Consider the following 22,209-nt stretch of genomic DNA (forward strand, 5'->3'; position numbering starts at 1 on the left):
CAATGCAATGGGATTTGTGGCTACACAAATGGATAGTTCTAGAGCTCGTCCAAAGCAAAGAGGTAGGGGGGGGAGTTATTGAAACCATTGAATTCAGAATGTGGTCAAGGAAGTTGGTGCCCAGATCGTTGTGCCTTTCGCGCGAGTCGGAACTTACCCGACAAGGAATTTCGCTACCTTAGGACCATAATAGTTACTGTCGCTGTTCACAGGGGCTTCGGTTGTTCGATCCCCCGATATTCATAGATACTCACCGATACGCAACCGATACACATTGATACGTATCTACAAAACCCATTTCACTTTTGAAACAGAGCTTGTTCTTCTTGTTGGCAGTACTTAAGTTTCCAAAATTTGAAGCACAACTGCACGTATCCAACAGATTTTACAATCTTGATTTACCATTCTTTCATATCTTCCTTGTCATGAATTATGGCATCCTCATGTTAAGCATCTCCTCCAGTTACATCTGTTGAGTCATTGCAGTCAGATAAGTGTCTTCCATATGATTTTTCCATTCCATTTAACTCTTAATTTCTATAAGAATCATCACGACAACCAGTGTCATCATTTCCATTTAATGTTGTTTGTCCTTGCAACAAGCCAAGTGTGTTGATCCTTCCACAAAATTGAACTTCATATCGCATGTTATGATTGTTTAAGTTGTTGAGTTTGTTGCGTGATGCACATGAAAATGCATAGAGTAGATATGGGAACTATCTAGTCAGGGACTATGAGCAAATGTTGGAAGCATCTATATTGCTTGACCAGCCATAAATTTTATAGCATATCTATTATGACAATAAAGGAAGTGATATGAAAGGATATTCATATAGTAGGGCTCAATCCTAGTATGACTGCAGATAGAGTAATGTGGAAAACTAGAACTCGTGTAGCCGAACCCTTGTAGGGGATGTTCCTGTGATGCTCTTTTGACTTCTTTACCTCTTGCTACCTCTTTTTATTACTTTCATTTTGTTTCCTTTTATTATTATTTTCTCTATACCATATCGGATCCATGTAGCCGACCCCATTTAGTTGGGATAAGGTTATGGATGTTGTTGTATCTATAATGTCTTTCACCATTGTCTTTTCTAGCATTTTTGTCATTTACTTAACCTGACCATTGTATGTCCTTAACGTAAGATATTCCGAGATGCACCCTTCAATGGTATGATCTCTCTATTGAATTTTGATCTCTTCTTTTAAAAGAAGGTAGTTAGAGATGCATCTCTCTCTCTCTCTCTCTCTCTCTCTCTCTCTCTCTCTCTCCCTCTCTCTCTCTCATTGTGCATATGGTACCCTTCCTAGGAAACACTTCAACTTCAGCTGGATGGCAAGATCAAACAATTAAGTTTGATGTGAACCTGGCTTTGTGAGCATGTGGCACAATTTTACAAGTGGTCTACATCCACAACACCAGTGTAAATGATCCGAAATTGATCAAATTATTGCCATCCTTTTGTAGTATTCTAGTACTATTTTTCAATGTTTAAGATCTCGATCTCACCCCAAGTTTCGTTGGGCCAAAATACCTTGATCTGGGATTCTTCCGCGGTCATCTCGGTGGCCATATGGGTTTTTTAGCCCTTGCAAGTTGTTATTTATCCTATTTTAGGCCTTCTAAACACAATGGAAGCCTCATTTTTTTTTTTTAAATGAAACCCAAAGGAGTACTTTGACTTCGGACCATATGTAAGTAGTCTTCGGACCCTTCACCATAGGCTATGTCACAAAAAAAAAAAAAAGAAAAAGAAAAAAAAAACTAATGACCATGTTTCTATGAAAAAATGGTTTTGAGAAGTTGTTTTACCTAAAACTGTTCTTGAGAAAAAAAAATTCTCCAAAGGTTGATGATGAAGTGGTAATCTCCAATCTTCAAGTGTTGAAGTCGTTAATCTACACTGTAGAGGAGAGATTTGGCAAGAAAACCTGTCAAAAGCTCATTTTTTTTTCATAGCACGACGAGATAAGAGAGAGATATCGAGTTGGGTCGAGTTAAGGGTCAAAATTATGTATATACATGTTTGAGATTTAAAATGTAACTGCAAGCATACGGATTAGTGTAGCTACGGGTCGAACACAGGGAGAGCAGCCACTTTATTTTTTTATCTCTTAATAATGCGAAAGTGAACCGATTAATAGTTGTGATCTAATTCTAATTACCGTCCTAAACATATGTATCTAAAATAACGTCCTAACCATTCATCATCTAAGAATTTAAAGACGCAAGCCACGCAATTAAAATTAAATAAATAAATAACTGAAAATAAATAACCCACGCAATTAAAAAAAAAAAAATAAATAAAGGAAAAAAATGCTGAAATAAAAATAAAGTAAAAGAAAGGGGATAAAGCTAGAGAGAGACTCACAAGTAGGTTTCTCTACTTAGCCCGAGGGATGCATCATAATATGAGCTTCCCTACTTGACCAGAGAGTCACTCTTACAAGGGTTACTCTACTTGGCTTTAGGGAAAGGGAGACAATTAAAATAAAAGCAATAAATTGATGGTTCTATGGCTAGGAGGGGCAAAGCCAACACATACACTAGCCATGAACCTTGGGGGAGAGGGATAGCAATAATGTAACGACTGAAAATAAAAATCCTAAATTAAGAAAGAAAGGGTAGTCAGAAGAGGGAATGAGAGGGGGGAGAGAAGACTACTGAAGGAGCCTACTTACTTGAATCAATGCTTGAACTTGAAAAAAAAAATTGCTCCACGGCTCGTGATCTTGTCACCTAGATCTAAGCCTAGAACTATAACTTAAAAAATTACAACTCAATTGCATAAATCATAAACATAAAAGGCTGAATAAGAATAAAAGAGTGCTTGCATTAATTGAAATAAAAAAAAAACTATTACAAAAGTGATTGAAGAAAAGATAAAGAAGAACTAAAACTAAAGAGAGAGCAAGAGAAAGAGAGAACAACTAAAAAAAAACTAGAAGAAGAATGAATTGTCTCTCCTCCTCTTACATGAGTTGTATTTATAGGGAATGGGGAGGTAGGGTAACAAATTTCTCTTTCCTAAAAGAGAGAAACCCACAATTGGTTGTGAGATCTTTTGAGACCAAAAGTGCTAAGGTGGAGGAGAGAGAAGAGAGAAATAAATTTTGAGAAATTTCCTATAATTTGTTTGCTTATTTTCTTTCTTTTTTTTTTTCTAATTTATTTCTCTTCTTTTTCTCCCTCCAAGGAACGATTTTCTTCTTGCTTTATGAGATTTGGACAATCTTTTGGTGGGTGATGATGTGGAGGAGAGAGAAGATTTGGACAATCTTTATGTCTCCCCTTTTTTTCTGTTTCCTTTGTTTTTCTTATCTTCTCCATGATTTTCTTTGCTTCTAATTTGATGTGGAAATCCCCTCCATGACCTTAGTGCTTTAAGTGAATGAACAGCAGGAAATCTTCAACAAATTCTCTAAAAAAAACAACCATGAGATTCGAACTTGAGACCTCTTGGTGAGTAAGGGAATTTTGCACACCATAGCTCACCAACTACACTAGGTAGTTGTTGTTACCAAAAAAAAATCTTCAATCACTTAAGGATGTGGTCCATCGATCCTTGTTGGTATTTGGAGTATTCCTTGTACCTCTGAGACAATTGCAAACGGGCTGGTTCTGCATCTCGGTTCAGTTTTGATCCATTATTCTTTTTCTGGCCCGAAAAGAATAATCATTTGTACGGGTGACCAAACGAATGTGTACTTTTAATTGAACACGTCCATCTTGCTCAGAATTTCGTCCTCTTTGCAACCATGGAAAGAAATAGGACCTCTTTACGTGTAAAATTGAAGATATAGCGCCCGATAATCCTTAAGGCCTTGAAAATATAAAACCTGCAAAAAGAGAGTAAAACCCAAAGTAGCTCCATTCTAAATATGTAAAATGCATGTTTTACTACCCTAGATTTCACACATAAATGTGCTCATCAATACACCATGTGACTTGGTCCCAAGTTGAGTTGAGACTGAGATATTCATCGAGATCTCGACTTAGATATTGTACATTTTATATATCGCATGTGCTCTTGTCTCGCCAAGCAAAAAAAACTAGCTAAACCCGAGATCTCGACGAGATCTTGAGCCATACTATTTTTTTATAAGAAGCTAGATGGAAAAATCAAACAATTGATTATTCCATCAATTTGTTCATAGATTTTAAAGTTTTAGAAACAATACACTATTACTACATGTATAATTGTCACGACGACAAGGCGAACCAAGGGGGTGGAGGGTTGCTTGATCTATCATAGGTTTTACAGGTCAAATGATTTTATTTTTGCATGAGATCTTTTGTATTAGGTATAGTAGAAAACCAGCTTTCCAACAAGTCTAAGATTACTTAAACTTGAGTTGGATGATAAAGTTATGGTCCGGTCAAATTTATTTTAAAGTGGGCGAATGTTGTTAAAATCTCTTGAATGAAAATAATTTTAAAGACATAAAAAAAAAGATTATTTTACCGAACTTCCGGTTTTTAGCAATGTTTTACTGTGATAAGATTTATAAAATTTTTAGAATTGAGAAAAAACCCCCCAGTATTGGAAAGTTGAAAATCACCCATACAACAAAAAATCCAGTTTTTGTTATTGGATTGGGGGGTTGAATTTTTATCTTTTTGCAATTTGATTTTTAAACTATTTTGATTGGATTCAAATAGGGGGTATTTGCTTATTTATGAATAATATCTTAAGTAAATGAAATATACAACAACGAAGTCAACTTTATCCCAATTGAATGGGGTCAGCTATATGGATCCAATAAAAAAGGCAACGAAATAGGGAAAAAAGTCCACAGAGTTGGGGGAGCGGAGAAATGAAAGGATGAAAGATGAGAGTAAAAATTACTTAAATGAAATATATCTTAGGTAAATAAAATAACAAATATAAAAACATTTACTTAAATGTTATATGACATAAATAAGTCTAAAAATATAAGGCGACATGCAGTGCAATAAGGCGACAGTCGCCTAGGACCCGGGAAAACTGCCTGGATGCCTAGAGAATCATAACTCAATGCTTTTTCAAGGGTAAGTGATGGTTCTCCTAAACAGCCAACAAATCAAGAGTTTCAGAGTTCAGAAACTGAGCCTTACTGCGATGTCATGCCCAGTCCTACAACTGAGGTTCGATCCTATGATGAGAGGAAGTTTTGGAACCAGGGTGTTGGGGGTTTGGGTCGCCTAGGGAAGAGCAACCTTCGCTTACAATCTCAGGCTCAGGCAACCTGATATGAAGTTATGGTTAGCTTTCTTCCCTGCCAAGTAGTACTGCCCAGCAAGGGATTTCAGCAAGAAATTACAGGAAAGGAGAGAAGAAAGAAGAAGAGATAAAGAGAGAAAAAGAGATTTCAACCAAAATAACCAGCAAGGATAAGAAGGGGTCATGCAAGGGGGGGAGAAGAGATGAGAGAGGGAAAGGGAGATCACAGGGAAGAAAGGGGGGGTGGGAGAGGGAGTGATCGTACAGAAGAAGGAAAGGGGGGGGGGAATCAGACAGCCACGCAGGGCGCAGGCATTTCATATGCTCAATTAATTCTTCAATAGATCACCCCAATAACTTGGGTTACATGCCAATTTATATTAAACTTATATAAAAACTTTTTTAATTAAAATCTAAAACTGAAATAGAAACTCCTAATTACTTCCTATACCCTAGACTAATAAAATAGAAACACAATAAAACTAAAATTGGAAATTTTTACTTGTTTCCTAATAGCTAAGCCAAAATAAAAGGTTAAATTTCTTGCCAAATAAAATAAATATTCTAAATACCCTACTGATCAACTACCAAACTTGGATTTGGTTCTTGGTTTGGGCTGTCGAATGGGTTTGGGTTGATCCATCGAAGCACTCCTGCATCAGGCATGCTGCTGTCCAAGCGAATACTGTTGCTTTCCAAGTTCCAACATTAACGTAACTAGAGGCACATCTTCACCGGCTGTAAGAATACCAATCTCACTCTGAAGAGGTGCCTAGGGATAGTAAGCCACAGACTCATGAAAAATGACATCCATGGTGACCAGAACACGCTGAGTATGGGGGGAAAACATTTATAACCCTTCTGAGTGGTTGAGTAACCGATGAAGATGGATTTTAATCCTCGAGGATATTTTCCATGGGAATGATGTTCTCGAGGAAAGCGCACACGGCCAAAAATTCTCGGAGGAATCAGGAATGAGATTGCACCATGAAGGACCTTAATGGGAGAACGGAAATCAAGCACTCTGGTAGGCATGCAGTTAATGAGATAGGCCACAGCAAGTACAACATCACTCCAAAAATGAGGCGGCACATTCATAGTGAACATAAGGGAACATCCCACTTCTAAAAGGTGATGATTTTTTCTTTCTGGCACACCATTCTGAGCAGGTGTATCCACGCAGCTAGTTTGTTGAATAATACCATGGGCAGCAAGGTAAGCTTGGAATGGCCCTTCTAAATACTTCTTATCATTGTCACTCCATGGTATTCTCACATTAGCAGAGAACTGAGTCTGTATCATGGCATGAAACAATTTAAAGCAGTGGAAAAATTCAATCTTGTGATGAAGCAGGTAAATCAATGTAGTATGGGTGTGACAGTCGATGACAAAGCAACAATACCCATTGATAAAAACACAGCGAGAAGGTCCCCAAACATCAGAGTGAATTAAATGAAAAGGGACAATACTTATAATATTCAAACTAGGATAAATAGAATGAGTCTGCTTTGCCAAAACGCGAGTATCACATAAAATTCCTTCGGATTACAGGACTGAAATAACTTAGGAAAAGCTCTAGCTAAGGTACCAATGGGTGGATGACCTAGTCTCCTGTTCCACTGATGAAGTTCAGCCAAAGCAGTAGGTTGGGCGAAGCCTGATGGGACTGACTGCGAGCGGTCAAGACAAAAGGGAGACCATCCTCGAGCAAATACAAACCACCCGCGCTCTACCACAGCTGATTATTGCCTCCGTCTCTGAATCCTGAAACACATAGTGAGGGAAAAAAATGTTACTACACAATTTAATTTCTTGGCTATTCTACCGATGGAAAGAAGGTTAGTAGCAAAGTCAGGAGCTTGTAACACAGACTGTAAAGATAAAGCAGAGGTGCAATGGATAAATCCATTTCCGGAGATAGCAGATAGGAAACCGATGGCTAGTCGAACTTTATTTTGCCCGGAAGAGGGAGAATACTAGTAGAACAGATTTGATGATCATGTGATCTGTTGCACCAGAGTCGATGATCTAGGGTTTAGAGAACTGATGAAGAAAGACTAGCAAAGGGAATACCTGAGTTGGTGGTAAGGTTCGAGTCAGAGGTAACCGTGGCAGGAGCAGATGCCTATGGGGTTGAAGAGGACTCTAGCCACGAGTCAGAAGGCATCTGAAAGTCTAAAGCTCTTCCTGAGATAGTGAGGAGGAATCTTTTGGTGTCCTCTCTGATGTCTCAGTATGATGGGCCTGAGTGGATTGATCCTTACCATTACTACAAGTTGGTAGGTTGGCTGGTTTCCCATGCAGTTTCCAACATCGGTCTTTAATATGATGTTCCTTGCCGCAGTAGATGCATTTGGCAGGTGTCCAATCAGAAGTGGAACGATCGCTATATGGAGGCAAAGACATCTCCTGAGATGGTGTACTTGTACTGGGTAAATCGATCGTGAGAAAGGGGTTGTGACATCGCTGAACATTGGGTATCCTCCATTTGTACCAAGGTATAGGGATTGCTCCAGAGATGGAAATGGCTCGCAACTAAGAACCTGTGCACGTATCTGATCATATTCAAAATTTAGACCAGCCAGAAAGTTTACACACGCAACTTATCATTAAACTTCTGATAACTGGCAATATCAGTTGCAGAGGTAGGCTGATAATCTTCATAAAAGTCCAACTCCTGCCACAGTCCACGTAGTTCAGGGTAATACTGTGACGAAGTCAGGGTTTTCTGAGTGGCTTCACGAATCTTCTTCCACAACTCGTACACATGTGCATCGTTACTACCAACCTGGGAATACTTCTCTTTAGCAGCCTTCAAAATTTTGTCTGCGCCATGAGCAATGTTGGGTTGCATTGAATTAATCAAGAATGACGTAACAAGAGTCAATGGCAATCCATGTCCTGAGGTGGACCAGCCGTAGTAGGCTTTGTTGTCGCACTTGTGAGATAACCTGTATAACCATGAGCCTTTATAAAGAGAGAAACTATCCTTGACGACATCAGATAGTTTTCTCCATCCAACTTGATATAGCAAATGGGGAATGCAGGATAATCATTTGTGGTATACATTACCCACTCTTCTAGTTCCAGTCGATGTATCACTGACTTCAGACATCCCGGATCATAGGGAGCTATGCGAGGAGAAAAAAACCATTAGTATATATGAGAATTTGCGGCACACATAACCAGCAGTAATCAAGGGAAGCAATCAATCATCCATGAACTATACTGCTGCCGGAAACAACAATAAATAAGCGCGATTGCAAATCATCTTATCTTAGGTCATTCAATTAATGACCTAGGAGATTACAAACAAGGAGAGACCTCTGTGATTTAGAGTTTTATCACCAACAAGAGGGAATGAAGATTCAAACCTAATCATGATGACCATAGTGGGTGGAATAGCTTCAGCGGAGGCTTCAACATAGATTATGGTATTTTTTTCGGGTTTTTGTATCCGAGATGAGGGGGATATCAATGATGGAGCCGATGATGGTGAGACCTTGGCTTCCTAAAAATGGAGCCGAAGGTTGGGAAGACTACCTAGAGAGGGATAGATTGAAGTCTATGTTGTGCAGTTTGGTATGGTGATCCATTGTCTTCGGAAAATAAGTTTTTTCCCCACTAGCCAGGGTCCTCCTTTAAGGACTCTGAGCTTGTCTTCTTCCAGTGAGAAGTTGAAGAGAAACATACCATTATCAAGGAGATATGTGTCGAACGAACCAGAGGCTCTCCATTGCTTAGAGAGAGAAGTTTAAACAATGGGGAAGGGAGGTCTGCTACCCAGAAAATTCTTAGCCTTTTCCCAACTGAATGGGGTCGGCCTCTTGGATCTGTCAAATAAAAAGATAAAAGAAAGAAAAGGGAAAAGATAAAGAAAAGAAGTGAAACAAGGCCCTACTAGACAATGCTTCCACTTTTCTATCTCAGTGGAGAGGAGGTTAGAGGGGCAGAGGCCTACTTTTGGCTTGTTAACTAGGGAGGGGGTGATGTAGGAAGGGAAGAAGCAATTGTTGGAGGGGGGGGGGGGGGGAGGAGTCGTCGAGAGGGCAATGGTTTTTAGGGAGAGAGGGGAGGATGTAGGAGGAGGAAGGATTTGTCCGGTGGGAGAACCCACCGAAGGGGAGTCAGACATGGAGGGAGAGGGGGGTTCAATTCATAGGAGAGGGCGTCCAATCATTCATGTTCACAGTAGAACAAATTTTTTTTTCCAATATTTTACCGACATCCTAAACCTTATCCCAACTTAATGGGGTTGGCTATATGGAGATTCCAAGCAAGGACTAGCACGAGGATCCATGCAAACTAAAATAAGTGCTGGTTGTCAACCTGACGCACTACTACAAATCAGCGACAGACTTATAACGACAAACTATAATAAGTTACTAGTTGTTTACTTGACGTACCTTATAGATTGGTCAGGCCAAAGTGTCCTATATGCATTACGTCCACCACTAATGCAATCCATCATCCAACCTACTTTTATGAAAGGACGAATGAGATAATGAATTCTTAACAGCCTCACTAAGCACGAAAGTAACAACTCGGACACACAACTCCGCATTGAAAACTATGTAGTCAACACAACTCCGCATCTAAAACATCCTTGGCAAATGCTTTTGCAACACAGGTACCTTTTTCATGTTCTTAACATAGGCACTTTTGGCCCCCATCACAACCCATTGAGGTAGTCGTGCATAGTGGTTCAATGCTCTTTTTATATGGCAGAAATTTGAATAATGTGTTGCTAGCACGAAGGCCATGTGATCCGTCGAGTTATCATGAATCATCAAAGCAACGGGCAGAGCCCACATTGACCTTTTATCTAATAAATGCATCCCTTCCAGAAGTCGGGGTTTGGTGCACGTATTAGCTCTAGAATTACTATGGTTATCTGAGTAGCAGAAACCATCAAACAAACTATAACTTATTTGATTAGCATACTTACCCATAAGAATACAACATCGCTTTTAAAAACAGGGGGGGGGGGGGGGGGGGGGAGGGACTCACGATTTGTCTGAACTTGCAAGAGTGGAACCCAAAAACTTTGAATTCTCATAAGGTGCCGCTGGAGTCCTAAAACAACATCCGCCGATCCCTGTTCGACATTGTTTATGGTTGAGACTAGGATGGTATCTGATCGTCTTTGAGCCCCCAATTTTCGTTTTTAATTAATGAAAACATCCTTGGCAAATGCTCTCGCAGTGATTCGTCTTTCATAAATCCAAGAATTTCACCTCTGACTATGAAATACGAATGCCCCCGGCCGTCCTTGTTAATCATTACTCCGATCCCGAAGGCCTACGCAATAGGACCGAAATCCTATGATGTTATCCCATGTTTGCTTTGAGCACTCTAATTTCTTCAAAGTAACAATGCCAGGGGCACGACCCGGTCAAAGGCCAAGAGCTCATCTTCGACAGAAGGAACAAGACGACCGGTACACTTTGAGGCAGACCAATCGGCCCATCCAAAGCCCAACGACGAGCTTTTTAATTGCAACATTATACCAATCATAGTAAATATGATATCCAATCTGAGAGCAGATGTTGATCCATTTTGCCATTAAACTCATGCACCTCCAACTTGATTTTCTTTGTTAAGGGTGTCAATACTGACCTGAAACTGAAAGCTGGCTAATGAAAACCAAACCAAGCCATATATAATTGGTTCGATTTTTTGAATATTGTACAAAAAAACAGCTCGGTTTGATTTTTTAACCAATAATTGTCGATTCCAAATTGACCAATTAAAATCGAATAAACTATTGGGTGAAATTCAAATCAGATTGTTTTGAAGCTTTTATTGCCTTTTGCTTACTTTTTCTTCCATCATCGTCATTGTTTATCATTGACATAGTGACATGAAAGCACAATTTTATTTTCAATTCCCATCCCTTGATTATACGACAACTTAATCTATCGGTTTTCATATTATTACAAGAACACCTTCTGCAGTTGAGGTCTGTCAAAGGGAATTTTTTTTTTTTAATATTTTCGGGCCCCAACCCCAATGCCTGGTACATGTGCGTTTTATAATTTGACAAAGCACAAAGTGACTATTATTGAAAGTTTTAGTGAAAGTACTGGGATTTACATTAATCACAAGTAGAAATTATAAATTATTCAAAAATATATATTTTTTTATTTATTTGTTTTATAGGATCAAGAGCATAGAGTAGAGAATTTCAAATTTTAAATTTGTTTCTTTTTTCTCATTCTTGAATTTGGCTTCTCTTGGGGGAAAATAGGAAATAATCAAATAAGAATAGCTTGTGAGTTTTCAGTGAGTGCTACATGGCATCAACTCATTTTTCTGTATTTTTTTAGCGATTGAGTAGGTAAATGTGACTTAGTTGGAGAAAGGGAGCCAATTTTACCATACAAAACATGGTTTTCCACAATGAGGTCATGTTTAACAGGACAGCAAATGAATAATGGATCTCTTGCAATTTTGTCGCCTTATCTAAGGCGGTTCATCGAGTGGAGGCGACAACTCTTCCCACAGCGGAGCATCCCCACCTGCTTTGTTAACTTCTGCCTACTCCACCCTTCTCCTTCTCTCTTGATCTAATTGTCTAGTAGCTCATCCTCCTTAGAAGTCTTAAGGCCCCCCTTTTCTACCCCACCTTACTATTGCACGATGTCTTAGTGACAAAGACCCGATGCTGACATTGAGCTGATGCTGCCATTGCCATTTCCGATGATGATGTCGGTGCCGGCTTTCTCATTTCTTTCTCTCTTTTTCTAGCTTGGTTCTGGTCTTGGTGTGGAGTGGATGGGTTTTGACTCTCAACCTCAAGGGGAGATTGAAGATAGAGAGGGTTGCCATCTTTCCTATTACTGATGAAGGATTGGAGAAGGAGAAGAAGCATGGCCACAGAGCAGTTGAGTAATGGTTGGTAGAGAGAGAAAGAGAGAGAGAGAGAGAGAGAGAGAGAGGTAATGGAAGTCCCAATCGATGAGATTGGACTGCCCTCCTTCATTCATTATATATACTAACAATTACACACTCCTAGTAGGAATAGGAAATATACTCCTAATAGGACTTGAAAGCAAAAACCTAACTCCTAACTCTAGTCTACTAACAACTTATAGTTAGACTAGAATCCTACTAAGGGGAGTCACGGCTTGCGCTGGACAGCTGGCCACGACTCCTTTATTCCACTCGACACTTCTAATACTCCCCCTCAAGTTGGAGCATAGATGTTAATCATGCATAGCTTGTTACAAATATAGTCCACTCTACCACTTCCCAAAGACTTAGTGAAAACATCTACAAGTTGTTCTCTGGTGCGAATATGACTTGGAGAAATCACTCCTTGCTGTGATTTTTCTCGAACAAAATGACAGTCAACTTCAATATGTTTCGTCCTTTCATAGAACACTGGATTTGATGCAATATGAATTGCAACTTTTTTTATCACACCACAACTGCATAGAAGTACACTTAAACCCAAGTTTTATAAAAAACAACGTTATCCACATCAACTCACAAGTGATATGAGCCATAGCATGATACTCAGACTTAGCGCTAGATCTCGCCACAACAACCTGTTTCTTGCTTTTCTAAGAGACAAGATTTCCACCAACAAAAGTGCAGTATCTTGTAGTTGACCTCCTATCAATTGGAGAACCAGCCCAATCAGCATAGAAAAACCCTCAATACGATTATGTCCATGATTAGAGTACAACAGACCACGTCCTGGAGCTTTCTTAAGATATCTCAGAATACGAACAATGACATCCCAATGTGAAGTTCGTGGGGACGAAAGAAGCTGACTCGTAACATTGATAGGGAAGGCAATGTCAGGTCAAGTCACAGTTAAATAATTCAGTTTTCCTACCAACCTCCTGTATTTCTCAGGATCTTCTAAGACATCACCTCCTTCAGATATAAGCTTCATATTAGGATCCATTGGAGTGTTTAAGGGGTTTGGTCCCTAACATACTAGTTTTTGAAAGTAAATCCAAAACATACTTTCTCTGAGACAGAGAAATTCCCTTCTTGACTGAGCGACTTCAATCCCTAGGAAGTACTTCAACCTTCCTAGATCCTTAGTTTGAAAGTGTTGCTGCAAATGTGCTTTCAAACTTTGGATTCCTTCAATATCATCTCTGGTAATAACAATGTCATCAACAAAAACATCTAGAAATATCCTCCTTGCACTAGACTACCGATAGAACACGGAATGATCATTGTGACACCTTGACAGTCCAAATGCACAAACCCCATCAGTGAACCTACCAAACCACTTCACAAGGAGACTGTTTCAGCCCATACAAGGACTTCTTGAGCTTGCACACCTTTCCACACTCCCCCTGAGCAACAAACCCCGGAGGTTGCTCCATATACACCTTCTTATGTAAATCACTGTGAAACGCATTCTTCGCACGAAGCTGAAACATGGCCAATGAGACGAAGCCGCAAGAGAGATCAAAACACGAACAGAGGCCAATTTGGCAACAGGGGAAAAGATATCTAGATTGTCAACACCATAAACCTAGGCATACCCCTCGACGACTAACCGAGCCTTCAAACGAGTAAGGGACCCATCAGGGTTAACCTTAACCTCATAAACCCAACGACAACCAATCGCCTTATTGTTGGGAGGCAATGGTACAAGATCCCAAGTTTGGTTTTCTTCCAAATCAAGTAATTCGTCTTCTATTGTTGTCCTCTAGTTAGGACTAGATAATGCCTCTGCAATATTCTTAGGAACCGGATGACAAGAAATAGTGGAAAGACAGGAACGAAATGAAGATGACAGGCCAGAATAAGACACAAAATTAGCAATAGGATGTTGGGTACAACTCCTAACACCCTTATGTTGTGCAATAGGAAGATCCAAATCAGAGAGAGGAATACTTGGAGTAAGATCAATAGACGAAGATGATGAGGTAGGTGTTGTAGAGAGGGGGTGCTGATGCTTCCCGAACACGACGAGTATACACATGTGGAGCAACTGGTGGAGAAGGTGGTGGTGGTGGCAACTCTTCTTCTGTGGCAACCTGTGGAGTAGAATTATGGATAACATAAAGTGGAAGATCATCATCCAACTCAGACAAAACAAATACTCATTCGGATAGAGTGTGGACTCAAAGGACACATCATCTATTTTTGAAGGACAGGAGAATAACATCAGTATCCCCTTTGGGTACGTGAGTAACCCAAAAAGATGCATTTAAAAGATCGAGAATCCAACTTTGATAAACCTGGATGATGATCACGAATAAAGCAAACACATCCAAATACTCGAGGGAGAAGAACAAAGAGTGAGTCAGAAGGAAATAATGAAGAATGAGGAATACCACCACAGAAAACAGAGGAAAGCATACGATTAATAAGATGACAAGCAGTGAAAACAACATCAGCCAAAAAATATTTGGTTACCTTCATTTCAAACATAAGTGACCGAGCAACCTCCATTAAATGATGATTCTTTCTTTCAGCTACTCCATTTTGTTGAGGAGTATCTGGATAAGAAGATTGATGTATCATACCATACCTAGCCATAAACTGAGAAAATGGGCCAGAAAAATACTCTTTGGCATTATCACTTCGTAGAAATTTGATAGTTACATTGAATTGATTTTGAATTTCAGCAACAAAAGCACGAAAGATAGCAAATAACTCAGAACGATTTTTCATTAAATAAATCCAGGTCATCCTGGAATGGTCATCAACAAAGGTAAAGAAATACTTAAAACCTGACTTGGATGTCATAGGACACGGACCCCATACGTCTGAGTGAACCAAATAAAAGGGGGACGCAGACTGTTTTCATTAAATAAATCCATGTCATTCTGGAATGGTCATCAACAAAGGTAACAAAATACTTAAAACCAAACTTGGATGTCACAGGACATGGATCCCATACATTTGAGTAAACCAAATAAAAGGGGGACGCAGACTGTTTATTGACTCGAGGAGAATAACTGACATGATGTAGTTTTCCAAACTTACACGACTCACATTCTAAACTATAAAGAGAATTAAAACTAGGATCAAGTTTCAATAAACTATATAAAGACGGATGGCCCAACCGATAGTGAACCTGATGAGGAGTCAGAGTACCTAAACAGGCAATGGAAGGAGAATCGTCTTAAAAAAGGTATAGTGCCCCAACTCTATGACCTCTACCAAGCATCTTCTTTGTCGTTAGATCCTGAAAAACACATGAGGGATAAAAGTTTACATAACAATTGTAAGCCTGTGTGAACTTGCTTACAGACAGAAGGTTAAACGGTAACTAAGGAAAATAAAGAACAGATGATAACGATAAGGAGGGATTAAGACAAACAATGCCAATACCATTGAGCTTAACAATTGAACCATTGGCCAATGCATGGTCTAAAGTATCTCCGATACGATACAATACCCCTCCGATACGTATCTTAAATTTAACCGACCGATACGATGACTGATACCGATACTTTAATCCTTGATCTTTAACATATCTTAGTGTATCTCCGATACGATATGATACCCTCCGATACGATATCTTAAATTTAACCAATCGATATGACGACTGGTACCGATACTTTAATCCTTAGGCCAATGTGACATTAGTAGAGGATTTCTTAAAAGAAAAAAATTTACCTAAAATACCAGATATGTGATTCGATGCGCCTGAATCAATTATCTAGGGACGAGAAGAAGAGGAAAGACATGAAATGGCATTACCTGTCTAAACAAGAGTAGCAGTGGAGGCTAAGATACTTGAGTCTGAAACTGATTATACTGTGCAAATTCTTCATTGGTCATCTTGACCATTTTACCCTAAGATTGTCCAGGTTGTGAAGGTTCATCAACTGTGGTTGAATTAGCAAACTGCTTTTGAGGAGGTTTGTTATGAAATTTCCAACAAAAACGTTGGATGTGTCCTGGTTTACCACAATAGTGGCATGTGCGTACTTCCCCTGAATTATCTGAAGAGTTTCTAGTAGATTGTCCCATACCACCATTGCCTGTACCACGTGGAGCTCCGTGATTATTACTGTGCTACAAGTGCGAAGTTTTCCACTGGTGTAGAATCATTAGACTTTGCTCGAGATACCCGTAGGACTCGGGAAAAGGTATCTGCAAGGGATGCCACTTTGTCACCTCCAAGAATCTGAGAACGAACTGAGTCATATTTTGCTCTAAGACCTCCCAAAAAGCCCATAATTGCGAGTTGTTTCTGCTGGTTTTGCATTTTCTTTACGTCGCTACTAATAGGAAGTACAAAAATCAGCTCCTCATACATCCTCTTGAAATCAGCAAAGTATTGAGTTAGAGGTCGACCCTTCTGATCAGTCCGATTAAACTCCTGGGATAGCTCATAGATACGAGAGAGGTTCTGTCCAGAATACAGAACATTCAAGTAGTCCCATAGCTCCTTCACAGTATCGATGTGAGTAACAACATCTACTATGGAGTTATCCATTGAGTTCAGTAGCTGTCCCAAAATACGTGCATCAGTCGTATCTCACGTAGTGTCATTAGCAGGCTTTTCCTTCTTTAGATGAGCCTGTTGATCTTGACCAGTCCAAACCAGCTGCACAATTTTCTTCCAATGCTGAAAATTGGCAGCCCTTGCAAGCTTATTTTCTGTAGTCCTATGTGATGATGAAGATATCACCTCAGTGACAACATTCTTTCCCTCAGTGTTAGCCATTGATTCATAGAGATTCACAGAAAATCACACAAGAACCAAAGAATCGATCCACAGATAGAGAAATTAGAGAAATCGATCTAACCTCCTTGTAGGAGATTTAGACTACACAACTGATTGATCCTATGTAGCTGACCAATCAAAACAAATCTCTTGACAAAAATTCAATGAAATCAACAACTAGAGAGAAATCGACTCAGATTTCAAAACCCTAACTTGGGAAAATTAGTAGAATACTTGTGGTTGGGTGTACAATGCTCAAATGCTGCTGAAATTTGGATTGAATGTTCTTAATATGATGCGGAATAAAGCCCCAGAAGAATTTTCCAAGATAGGACCACGCTGAATAGAAATGGCCAAAACTGATTTTGGCAGAGAGCCAAAACCCTGACAGTTATAATCGATTTCCCCAAATAGAGTTCTTCAATTATCAAACCAGAAAACCCAACCAGCAATCACTCAAAACAATGCTCTAAGCAGACTCTTCACACTGTATGATTGATATCAATCAATCAATCTTTCATTCAAAGAACCAACAAGCTAGGGGATGAAATCATCCCCTCTAGGAAATCGTGGACCTCTTAGGAAGAACCAGTAGCAGCCAAGCTAGAAAAGAAGGGGCTGTTACTAGTTATCTGATGATAGTAGAGATCGACTTTACTAGTTTAGGAACCAAGCTCTGATACCATGTAAACAATAGAGAGAGAGAGAGATGGGTAATGGGAGTCCAATTGATGAGATTGGACTGCCCTCCTTCATTCATTAGATAGACTGACAATTACACTCCTAGTAGGAATAGGAAATATACTCCTAATAGGACTAGTAAGCAATAAAATAGGAAACAAACCTAACTCCTAACTCTAGTCTACTAACAATTTATAGTTAGACCAGAATACTACTAAGGGGAGTAGCGGCTTGCGCTGGACAGCTGGTCACGACTCCTTTATTCCACGCAGCACTTCTAACAGTTGGAACATAAATGAGGCCAAGGCAGTTACTCTAAGGACTCCACAGAAGAGTATAAGGAGATTCTAGCCATTTATGGTTACCTAGATGAGGTATGATGTTGTTAATGTAACATTTGTTCTAGGCTGTACTTTGTCTATTTCCCCCCTTATCTAGTGAGCCAATGCGTATTCTTTGAGCCTAGTGGGTAGGGTTGGAATTTAGGTTTTAAAAGAAGGCTCAGAAAGGGTGATATGTAGAGTGTTTAGGAGCTTCTAAATATTTTGCAAGATACTTTCTTGGACCATGAACAATTGGACCAGGGTTTGGATTTTGAACCCGATAGAAAATTTACTTCGAAATTGATTTTTACTGTCTTATTTAATCCATTCTAGATTTTCCACTTCATTGGGGTCATTTTCAATTGAGTTATCCCTCTAGGTTTGCACCAAGAGTAGTCCAAGCCCACCTTCCTGCCTGAAAGGGATTTCCATGATGTGCCACAAAGCAATTGAGTTTAGAAGTTCCTCTTGTTTGAAATTATCCATTAATAACACCCACTCTCAACCCAACTTAGCCTTATCCTAAATGGGGTCACATGGATCTTTCCCCTCAAATCAGCCCTATTCAAAGCCATACTTGTAAGAAGCCATAAGCTGTGCATGTCTTTCCTCCCATCTCTTAAAAGTCATTTTATGTCTACCCTTGGGCTCTTTCAGCTCCTTCAATTTTAATCAAATTACTTCTTCATACCAGGGCATATGTCGATGCCACCTCAATGATATTCTCGCAGTTGTGTATCTGAGCTACTCCTAAATCAGCTCTAATATGATTGATGCAGGAGAGCTTCGATGGGTCGGCCCAAACCCATTCGAGAACCTGGTTGAACCTGGACCAAGAACCAGATCCAAGTTTGGTGGTTGATCGGTAGGGTATTTAGGATATTTATTTTATTTTTGTCAAAGATATGTAATCTTTTACTTTGGGATAGTTATTAGACAAGTAGTTTTAGTGTTATTGTGTTTATATATTATTAATCTATGATTTAGGAAGTAATTAAAAGTTTCTATTTCAGTTTTAGATTTTAATTAGGAAATTTTTATTTCGGTTTGATATAAATTGGTATGTAAACCAAGTTACGGGAGATATTGAAGAAGAATGAATTGAATAAGTTGTGCTTAAAGCCTGCGTGGGTGTGCTCTCTTCCACCCCCCCTCGCTCTCTCTTATTCTCTCCCTTTTTCTTCCTGCAATAGCCCCTCTTCCTTCCTTCTTTTGTTCTTGCTTTCCTCTGTTCTGAGTGATAATATCTGATTAAAAAGAAAGCTTTGCTGAACCCTGAGATTGGGCTTGAAGGTATCATCTACCTTAGGCGACACAATCTCCCTGACCCAGATCCAAAAACCCTCTTATATCTTGAGTGTGCAATCAAGTTTCAGACCTGCAACTAAAACCACATCTGAGAATATCACTAGGTTCAGTTTCAGAGTTCAAATATCCCTTGTTTGCTTACTAATTGGGATGATTATTGGATGGAATCAAAAGGTCCTCGTGTTGCGATCCTCCACCAGGAATTTCAGACCAATCGGAAGCCACGCCAGTGAGCTCTCTCTCACAAAGCCCTGCTGGTTCCACCGCCTGCAACCCTTTTCCAAGGTTGAAGATGACCTCAAACCCCTCTCCGTAAGTCGTGTCTTATTTCTTCTTCCAATATTAATTCCACTCCTTTGCCCTCTTTATAACACCATGCCATCAAATTGATTGCCTTCCCAAGTTACCCCTCTCACACCATACGTAATAGTTTGTTCCTTAAATTGGTTGAATCCCATTATTTACAGTTTTGCCATCCCACTTTTTAAACCCAATATAATTATGAATCTCCCATTGGTTGTTGCAACTAAATTATTGAATATCTGAATGGGCCCATAAGCAATCCAATGCCAATTTTGGAACCTGGATCCACATCAGATCATTCTTTTTTTTTGGATGAATTCTAATCAAGGTTCAATATCTCGCAGGGTACCCCATTTTGCCCCCCTGATGAACTCAAAATTTTGGCGAAATAGAAAAACTATATAGTCAGTGGTCATTTTCTGTATACTTACTGTCGTGCATTCTTTTGAAATATTGTTGACTGTGCATTTAAGTTTCAGACTTATAAACCTTAACTTGGCTTAACCAGTGCACTTTCAGACTAGCTTGGCCCATCCATAGTACATTCCTACCTTGCGCATCCGTTATTTCATTTCAATCTAAGCCCCAAGTCCTTAATATGCAGTTATCCTAGTTTACCGAGGACGTTTGTTCACCCCATGATCTGGTCTGTTTTTTATGCCCTGCACAACTTGGCTTATTGGTTTTGGTTGTTTTCAACTCTGTTGCATACTCAACTCTACTAAGTCCTTTCCCAACTATTTTGGTTGGCCTGTTGCTACATCTGGATAATGAAGCGTCAAATCATAATGGGCTATCAATGGTTCTTACCAACAACAAATCTTTGAAAAAAGGGTTTTCTGACAATGTTAGGATATTGGTAGAGTGGATCTATTATAGACTTTGGATGAGTTTTTTGAGAGGAGGTAAATGATAAGTACATGAAGATTTGTTGAATACTCTTGCCTAGATATCTTCTCAAGGAAATTAATTGTCAGCACATAATATTGAGTTGGTTAATGTTACAACTTATTTTTATGGTAGGTGCATTTAAGATTGATTGATCATTCTGTTTCATCAAAAGATAAAACGATATGAATCTTCTCTTTGTCATTTGACAGACACCTTTGCGCATTTGCAGATTTTTTATGCTGGAGCAATAATAGAGGTGTGCCTGAGGAAACTAGTATTCTATCCTGAAATTGCAGGGTTCATTGAGGAAGAGAAGGATCACTTTCCTTCTGTCAAAGTTCAAAGCATTTTCAATTCTCCACCAAAACTTGTCATGTTGGATAGTGATGGTGAACAAAAGGAAACCATTAGGTCAGTGTTTCTTCTCCATTTAGTTTAGCTCCTATGAGTTACTGAACCTCATTTACTAGGACATGTAAGGGCTGTTTGCAAGGGCCTGAAGGCTATGATGGTTGTTTCAAATCGTGGTCCTTTGCTGCCATTCAGTAACCATCTAGTCTTGTTTTGAAGGTTGCTCTTATTCCTTTAGGTCTTTGAAACAGATCCTTATCTTCAGGGCTTAGAAACGAGCGATCTTCCTTACTGAAAAGTTGGAACATTCCCGAACAACTGCCATGATCTTATTTTGGTGGCTCAACTTGGGACCGATGGTACAGGCATTTGCTTTGGTCATCACTCTGCTAGCAATTTATTGGTGTTTTGGTGATTTATGTAGTTTGCGCAAGCAACAAAAAGTATTTGTGCAAGCAACAAAAAGTAACCTATGGTAGCCCCTAAATATCACCACGGAAGTGCTAGCCGTAAAATTGCAAAGCAATTGTCAGTTGATCCTGGCTATTCTGTTATTAGCCCTTTATGCCTTGCACATGCCAGGGACCAGGATTTTTGGGCTTGTCCTTGTGGATCTGCCCCTTTCCAGATTCTTATCCTTTTGAAGTGATTGTTATTATAATGGGTCTCCATTTTTCTCCCCTAAAATATCTTTCCTCCACATGTGTATTGACTGGAAATATTTTTGTCTAACTTAAGTTATGTTGATTCTAAGTTCTCATATTCATTATTCTTTAGAAATCCTTCAACTGTGTTGTGTTCTTGGCAGATTGGACAACTGGAAACGTGAACATATACGGACATTCCTGAGGGAGAAAGTGAAGCCTGGATCATCTGCAATATGATAGAAGATTCTGTTTGAGCTCATCTATTATTTGTTGCTGCAATGTTTCTGATTGTCTATTTAATGAGAAAACTGTTGATTAGCAATTAATACGAAAAGAGGGACTTTTATATCATACTAATATAGCATCCTCACAATTTCTCACAGTTGACGACTTTGGGGGTAATCATAGCTCCATAACAACTTGGCTAAACCTTGTTTGCCAAAAACATTTTCAGTAATTATTTCGTTGTTCGACAATCATTTGGGCCTGTTCTTTTAGGTTACATACTGACTGATAATTTGATTATGCTTTTCTCTGCATATTACTGTTTCTTCTTTCTCACCACCAAGCATTTTTTGAGTGAATAATGCAATGTGATAGGAGGCAGGACCCCCACTCAAGCTTGGGTGTGTTATCTAGTTGGATTACTGTGGAAAAAAGTAACAGAATAACAGAAAGAGTAGGTGCCATTAACTATTCAAAGCCTTAAAGAAGGTAATGTTTTGGTAGTGACCTGGATTTGGCCTTTCTAGTAGGCCTTCTAACACACCACACACGTGTGCGTGCCCACGCACCATATGTATACATGCACTGATACATGTACGCGCGCACATTGACTTTTG

At 39.3% G+C, this 22,209-nt stretch overlaps 1 protein-coding gene across 1 annotated transcript in view; it reads left to right on the plus strand.

Annotated features, from left to right (window-relative positions):
• The window catches only part of LOC122062961 (selenoprotein F), a 25,538-nt gene extending 3,632 nt beyond the window's left edge, over positions 1–21,906 (plus strand). The window contains exons 3-4 of the mRNA XM_042626628.1: positions 20,599–20,780; positions 21,529–21,906. Of these exons, the coding sequence (XP_042482562.1) occupies positions 20,599–20,780; positions 21,529–21,604 (258 nt within the window). The 3' untranslated portion in view covers positions 21,605–21,906. The remainder of the gene's footprint in view (positions 1–20,598; positions 20,781–21,528) is intronic.
• The last annotated feature ends 303 nt before the right edge of the window (positions 21,907–22,209 follow it).

Source organism: Macadamia integrifolia, unplaced genomic scaffold (assembly GCF_013358625.1).
Source record: "Macadamia integrifolia cultivar HAES 741 unplaced genomic scaffold, SCU_Mint_v3 scaffold115, whole genome shotgun sequence".
In the NCBI taxonomy this organism is placed as follows: domain Eukaryota; kingdom Viridiplantae; phylum Streptophyta; class Magnoliopsida; order Proteales; family Proteaceae; genus Macadamia; species Macadamia integrifolia.